Genomic DNA, 8180 nt, shown 5'->3' with positions numbered 1-8180 from the left:
ACCTAGCACACTTAGAATAAAGTGGTAAAAATGGAAACTGTGCGAAGCTTGTGTCTTAAATAATTGGAGGAATATAGCAGGACTCTGTGGTATATGTTGACAAGTCAAGCAGGGATGGGTGAATCTGCCATTTTTAGTTTCTCTCAGTTTCTTAGTTTTTTCCCAGTCTTAAGTTTAGCTCTCCACTTTTCCACATCAGTTAGCAATTCTTTTTGAAAAAAGTCCTGATGAAAATTCATCAGCATTTTTTTTTTGCGGATTTCTCCCAACACACACATTTTTGTATGTCATTACATCTAATATAATGGATTGTTGTATGCTATTTTGACTAATACATACATTTACATTGCTAAAAACTAGTAGATTGCCTTCTTTTTAGAAGGCAATGCAAAACTTTTCTGAACCAAAACAGCTTCAGAGGATCTCTGCAATCAATATTGCTTTTACTAGATGTAAAGCAAAGTTTATAAGTGATTTTACTTCATTGTTTTGATTCCAGACCTGCCCCTGAAGAAGAATCAAAAAACAAAAACAAAACAGAAAATGAAATCAGACAGGGAAGATGTAAATGTAATATAAAGATACATCAAATTAACAGTGATTCTTTTTTTACAGATAGCTGGGGTAGGAATGGAAAAACGAATCAGATAACATTTTAAGAAATACTATATAATAGCATGTTAAGAAAAAGTAATACTGATGGTAAATCCAATCCTTCAGTATATGCCACTTTATTCAGCTCCATGTTATATATTTACAGGTTGTTTTTGACTGATAAAAAGACGTGAGGTAAAAAAAATTTGAGGTATTAATATGAGTACATTAAAAAAAAACACACAATGGCCATATTGACTTAACAATGGCAATATAACACTTAATGAAAACATGGTAGTGTTCTTCTGATAGATAAGATTAATACTCATTTAAAAAAGAAAACATAGTATTTCACAGATACATGGTTGCTAGATGACGCAAGCATATCTACTTGACTTCTATCTCTAAACACGGGAACCAAATGGAATTGTAGCAAAAGTCTGAGGCAGGGTTATCCAAGGCCCCCCCCTCCAGATGCCATTGACTGCAACTCCCATCTTCCCCAACAATTGACTAAACTGGCTGGGGGCTGACAGAAGTTGTTGTCCACAAGAAATGGAGAGTACCTCATTGCTTACCCCTGGTCTGAGGCAACGGGAGATGATCCATGTCTCCCCAAACCCAAGTTTTCCTGACCCTATCCAAACATTTAATCCACAGAACTCCACAGCAAAGTGAAATGTTAAAGCCCAATTTCTACTTTGCTCAGAACATGTTCTACCATACGAGAGAAAAAGAGAGGGAGACTTCTCGGGGTTGCTGACTCCCTCTTTGTCCATTCCTAGATGAAATATAATTTTATTCCAGCCAGTTTTTAAACATACTATCTATTATTTGTTGGAATTATACTTTGTGGCTGCAGTTTTTAATGTTTATAATGTATTTATTGTTTGAAACTTTTTGGATGTATTTTTATCAGAAAAGTGTCATATAAATGACACAATGTGAGGAAATATTTTTGCCCTAAGGAGATCATGATTCAAGTCCACTAACTTCAGTTAGACCCCGTCCAAGTCCAGAGTCTAAGAAATGCATTTTAGTAGATGGTTAGATAAAGCAGGTCTAGGAATTATAGCAGCAGAACTTTCTGTATGAGAGAGGGGACAGTATATATAACCTGAGGAAGATGAGTCGTTCATGTCCCCTCCACTTTTCATATATTCTTTGGAATAGGTCAATTATACATACAGAAGGAATCTGCTATAAATGTTTATTTATAGCTTTAAAAACCAATTTGATTGCAAATAACTATGCATTATTTCCTCAAGCTTGCCATACGATCCTGGAAGCCTATCTGGGTTCAATGGAATCTGATTTTTTCATATCAAATACTGTGAATTAGAAATTTATTTTTTAGTGATGGGCAAAATCTATGCATTCTAAGTTGGAACAGGCTGCATTCCTCTCAGGCTTTTGGGGGCAATTCTCAATTTTTAAAGAAAGACAGCAGGAGAAGCTCCCTCACTTTTGCCAGCCCTCTCAGCTGCTGATTTCCTTTCTCAGTCTTTTGCCAAATGTACAAGTTGTAGTGGAAGAAGGAAAGTGCAGCCAAGAGAGCTTGTGAAAATGACCTGTTTCCCCTAAATCCCCATCTTTCAGCAATTGAGACTTTTGAGCATATTTGAACTTTCCATTCAGGACCAGTGCTGGACATTTTGCTGCCTGAAGTTAAGAACAAAATGGCTCACTCCCCATCCCATGTACAAGACTATGAGGCTAGCCTTGGAATCATACCTCAGCACTAGCGATGGGACAACATCCTCTCCCTGAACTGAGGACAGCAAACTAACTCAGGGGTAATAAATATAGGTGTCACAATCTCTGTCACACATCTTGCTACCCCTCCACTCCCCAGGATGTGTTTCCTAGGGTGACTGCCTCATTCTGCCTAACAGTAGAGCTGGCCATTTCCATTGTTATGGAATACTGGGAATTGTAGGGTTGTTGGCTTTTTTATGCCCAGGTCCGTGAGTCAGGATAAATAAAATAAAACAACAAAAAATTGCACCTCCCAAAGTGAGCAAAGCAAGGTCCAAGAAGTCTTTACTGAACATGCTTGACCTAATTCTGTGTACTATAGCTGGATTTTTAAAAAATAGCCTTTCCAGTCAATGAGTCAGGAGAAATAAAAGTCAATATTTTCTATAGCTTACCTCTGCCGAAGCAGCCTTAAGCTTTCACCCCAGCAGCTGCTTCCCCTCCTCACCTCATCCTCCTACAACTTAATAAGTTTGTGGAAGTGTGGAGGAGGGAAACAGGCTGATGTGTTGAGACAAAATGCCAAGGGGCTGACTCAACCAGGAATTACTTGGGGACTACTAAAGTGACAGAGGTCATTTCTTGACTCCTTCCAAAATTATCATTCATCCCTACTGATTGTACAGGTATAGGAAAGACTGGGTAAGGGGTTGAATTGGTGTTATGTCATTTTTGGATGATCTTGGTGTATGATGGCTCTGCCATTTTCATCTAGGAAAGTGCAGTGAGTGTGTTTGAAAAAGTTGGTTCCAGTTTACGGTGCCAACTTTCTGGTTTGTATTGTAGGCCTAAATCAGTCTTCTCCAGCCTGGTGGAGTGCCAACCTGGTCCAACTGAAAACCCAGAAGCATGGCCAATGGTCCAACAGAGTTGGGGAAGGTTAGTGACAATTATATATTTTATTACATCAATCCTTGGGGTAAACATAAATTCTAACAAATTATTGCTGTATGATCCTGGCAAAGAAGGGAAGTCGACATGCACTTACGCACTACCATCAAACACAACTTCCTGGTACAAATCCAGATAAATTTGAGTACTGAAAATACAAGACATTTCCCTGCATAGCCTTAAAGAGAGAAGTTGCTTCCCCCTGATCTACATATTTACAATAAATATTGCTGCACTACTGACAGGAAGCATCTCCTGAGGCACCTACAGTAATTCAATATGGCTTATCCTCTGGTTTTGAGTGACAATTTCTGCATTTAGGATTATGATGTTTTGGAATGGCTTGATAAGTATTCAGCTGTACACCAGCATTGAGAAGATTGACTTGGCACTACTCCCATTCTTTCTGTGTGGCCATGTTAAGGGATTGGTATGGTTTTTTTCCATTGGATGGACTTGTATGTACAGCATGGAAAGGAAATAGACTTCTTACAGGTGTTGCATGCAAGCTAAGGCCATAAGAAAAATAACAATGAGGGGGGAAAACCCTTAGTGTACTTTTGGTAAGGCTGGGCCAGTTGCGGCCTGTGAGGAGAGGTGGCATCACGGCTGCTTAGGAGGAGGGAGAGGTAGAAGCAGGGAGGTCGGCACTATGCAGGGACAGTGGGAAGAGCCTCACTGCCTAAACTCTCCTCCTCCTATTAAGTGACAGTGATGCTGCTGGGGGAGAGTCAGGTATTTGCTGCTGCTGCTGCTGTTGCTGTTGCTGTCCATCAGCCATGACTGGCCCAGGCTCACCAAAATTAAAATCTACAATCCTAAACCTGAGGTTTTTCTTCTTTTGGTCTTGGCCTCAGTCTGCATCACACACTGAGGTGAATATGAGTATGATTTAATATTAATCCAGTGGCATATCTCTTTCTAGAATTGAAGTATTGGGAGAATGGTGCATGGCGTTGGGGTTTGTATATCACCTAGACTAGACATTTCCCGAAGCTCCTGCGTGTTCTCCTTATAGGCACAATCCTACAGAGATCACAAAGCTTAAATGTAATCCAGGCAGACTATAGCCACCACAGAATCCCGTGAAAAGCTGTTTCTGCACTATGCTCCAAAACAACCATTGTGTGACAAGCAGAAATTCGGGAAGTGAATCTTTCCTCACTGCCGCAGATTGACACGCTGGAGAAAGTTTCATATATTGAATTAATTTGTGCTTGCCAACTCTGCTGTTCAAGGTAAAGAGACCTGACAGGGAAAAAGGCAACCCTCTTCTTCAGGAAAATATACTGTATTCTACTGAACCAAATTCAATGGCGCATTTTGATTGACTGAAAACAATGAATTAAAACATTGACAGCACAATGCGTGTCTGCTCAATGGTAAGGCCCATTGAGCTCAATGGGGCCTACTCACAAGTGAATGTGCAATCTGAAAAAACAACCATGTACCACAATACATAGAAAGTCAGGGTGAATCTGACTTAATTAATATGAAAATAACTGCATATTTTAAACTAAATTAGGAATGAAACTGCATTTTGTTCCATGCTAGTTTCTTTCCTTTCTTTAAAAAAGCTCACCCTGTCTCCATAAATTACTTCAAAAAATAATGATTTGCTTTACAACATTTCCCCCTTTTCAGAATGAGAAATAAGTACTCCCTGATTATGTACTGCCAATGGACTCTTAGGCTACCATTCTAGAATACGAGCAGCTATTCCTGTTTTCATTCATGAGGAACAAAATGACATCTTTAGGACAACTGCTATCCTAATGTGCCGACATTGGAACGGGACAGATTTGCTTCCAAGCCATGCATTTAGGATCAAGGCCTAAGGCCATCAGATGAAAAAGGACCATCCAATGAAGCTGAATGTTTGGAGATTCAGGACAGACAAAAGAAAGTACTTTTCCACACAGCACCTAGTTAAACTAGGGGTTTTGCTCCCAACAAGAGGTAACAATGGCCACCTAAAAGAGGATGAGACAAATTCAGCAAGGATAAGGCTACCAGCCATGGTAACTGCGTTGCCCCTCCATATTTGGGGACAGTATGCCTCTGAGTTTCAGTTGTTGGGACTCACAGGTGGGGAGAATGCTGTCACACTAATGTCCTGTGTGCTGGCATCAGGGTCGCCATTGTGAAAACAGGATGCTGGACAAGATGGGCTTTTGGCCTGATCCAGGACGCTCCTTTTGTGTTCTTAAAGGTGCTCCAGAGATACAGTACTACCTCTTCCCAGAGTTTACCATTGCACTTTTTAAATTTATGACACACATTATAAGAAGCTTATTCTGTTTAGTAAAAAGCTTATTAAGGGTGTAATCCTAGACACACTTACCTTGGAGTAAGCCCCGTTAACATCAATGAGGCTTTCTTTTGACTAAGCATGTGTAGGATTGCCTTGTAAAAGATCTCATTGCTATTGTGCAGATGGAAACAAAGCTCGGAATAATTTCAGATACAATGGGGACATTAGCTTGTGTTTATATAAGCAAGAATTCTAAGTGGGTTGCTTTAAGACTATTATTAACAGCAGCAGCAGCTATATAGATATTTTTATTTTTAAGGATCCTAATGTTGTTGGAAACAATGTTTATCTGGCAAAATTGCTCTGTTGCTGGGTATTGTTTTCTTCACACCAGTAGTCCAATTTGTACTTCGTTATAGGCATGCAACATGAGTGCAATACTAGTAGAATATAATGGTTAGCGATGTGCTGGCATGGCCATTGCTGTATCCCGAGCTAAAGCTCCATATCAGAGAAAGTTAATCACTGTTATGCCTCATTAAAATCAATGGGGAAACTTAGACAAGTAATGGACACGGGTTAGCCCATTAATAATAATCATTTATTATTTATACCCTGCCCACCTGCCTGGGTTTCCCAAATATGAGCTTGATTTGTATGGGCTTGGCCAACTGTGTTCATTTGCTAAAATGTTGGAAAATGTTCTGTGCCTGCTTTGTGTCCCATCACATACACCAGCAATGGGAGCTCAATGCTCACCTAGTTGCCTGGCTGTAAAAGGTCTCATTTCTCTCTTTGCCTGACTCTGTTGGCTGTTGCTTCCTTCTCTTTTCTTTCCTGGCTCTTGGAATGCTGGCATAGCAGCATCTCAGGTGCCAGAGAGCGAATTAAGAGCCTCGGCTTCTGCTGACATTGGAACAGTTGCAGCCAGGCGAGGGTGTTGGTGGAAGTGAGTTTGAAGTTCTTGTGCGGCTTGGATTATAATATGAAAAGCTGCAGAAAAAAAACTATGGGGCCACAGTGATTTTTCAAAGACCATTATGAGCTGCTGAATCAGGGAACTGTAAACTTTGTTTATTACTTATTTATAGGAAAACCCCACAACGCAAAAAGTTATCTGCATGGCTCACTTTGGGGCTATCGCTAGTCATGACCCACTCAAGCTCCATTTGATTTCAATGAAATTTAACCAGGAGCAACTTTCTCTGAATCGGGACCCAAATCTTTATGTCCTGGGACAGCAAATCTTTGGATAGGCTCTCAAATCACAAAGCCTTAGACTAAGTACTGTTTGCTATAGAATATCCCTACAGATGTGAAGAGGACTGTTCTGGAGTGACTGATTTGAAGGCCCATCCTTGCAATGTGAGTTCAAGCAACAGTTACTGGATGTGGCAAGTAAGATTCTAAGCACTTCCTTGTTACCATGGTGTCTAAGGATTAGCCCAACAGTCTTAGCAAATATTCTGAAGACTGCAAACAGTGAGCTTTCAGCTGATCCTGTAACTTCTCTATTCCGTTTTCAAAGATACCCAGCATATATTCTCAGCTGCTGCTTTCTGCAGGCAATTGTAGATTATTGTCTGCCAGTGCTATCTGACCAGACTGCTTTTCTGCTGTCTGTTGCCCTTCTCTCGCCTCCTAGTAGCCCCTTCTCAACCCTGTATGCCCATCTCTACGCACCTCTTTATATAAGCTTTGCAAACATAGGATCAGCTTAAGTACTTCACTTGGCTGATAGTCACCACGCTGATGATGTCATGGTTTTAACAGTAATAGCAAATGCTGTTTACAAAAGCTGGGAGATGCTGAGATCTAACAGAATGGAAATCATTCCAAACAGATGCAGGAAGTTTCTTCTAGAAAGTTCTCTCTTATATACAAAACTTATTATATTTACATATACGTGTGTGTGTATGTATATATATATATAATTTTGGCAGATATGATACATAGCAAAGTCTATACAATATTTACATCTCTTATTTACACTTTAAAATAAGCTTCTCAGAAGCTTTTAAATATTAGAATTATGCAATGGAAAAGCAATGACCACAGTCAATTTGTGTAGCCTGAAAAAGTTCTTGGACAAATATTCTTCAGTGAAGGAGATCAACGAATACAGGACGGGGCTGGGAGGGTAAGTGAGTGACATTACCAGACCATGGCAGAGCTGCCCAAGCAATCCTTGCTTGGCTATTGCACAAACGTAGGCTAAAATCACCCAGTGGCTCTAGTTTGTCCATGGAACCCCATATATCTCGGTATCCAGCACTCATATTTTTGTTTCTGGTCCCTCAGCGATCAGCGGTTGAAATGAATTCCTGATATTGGCAACTTCAGCAGCACACAGATGTCCAAAGCCTTTGTTGTACCACTCTAACGAATGACCTCTGGAGGGAGAAAGAGGAAAATTACTGTTAAGCATGTTCTTCCCCCAGCCTCATCTTGTTGGTAGGACATAAACACTAACAAAACAGGCAGAGGACTCTCATACGCACCACGGTGCTAAACAATGCAGCTATGGTCACGCCTGAAAATCATGGACTGAAAAACTCCACTACACAGAATAAAATGTACATTCTACCCCTGACACGGAGAAAGCCAGTATGGACAATGTTTAGATTGCTTGGCCCGAGTCCAGGAAACCTGGGTTCAAATCCTGCATCTCACACATAAATAC

General features: G+C 40.3%; 1 protein-coding gene across 8 annotated transcripts in view; it reads right to left on the bottom strand.

Moving 5' to 3' along the window:
* STARD13 (StAR related lipid transfer domain containing 13) overlaps positions 1-8180 on the bottom strand; it is a 220872-nt gene that overhangs the window by 2388 nt on the left and 210304 nt on the right. For 5 of the 8 annotated variants that reach the window (XM_083609001.1, XM_083609002.1, XM_083609004.1 and 2 more), the window contains one exon: positions 553-7890. In XM_083609001.1, the coding sequence (XP_083465127.1) occupies positions 7773-7890 (118 nt within the window). In that variant the 3' untranslated portion in view covers positions 553-7772. Of the gene's footprint in view, positions 1-552; positions 7891-8180 lie in introns of those variants that run through there. The other 3 variants (XR_014546985.1, XR_014546986.1, XR_014546987.1) reach the window with 1 other exon arrangement.

The sequence above is a fragment of the Podarcis filfolensis genome (genome assembly GCF_964270895.1).
Source record: "Podarcis filfolensis genome assembly, chromosome: 4".
NCBI classification, from domain to species: Eukaryota; Metazoa; Chordata; class Lepidosauria; order Squamata; family Lacertidae; genus Podarcis; species Podarcis filfolensis.
The sequence above is the reverse complement of the archived record's forward strand: the minus strand, read 5'-3'. Positions and strand labels throughout refer to the sequence as shown.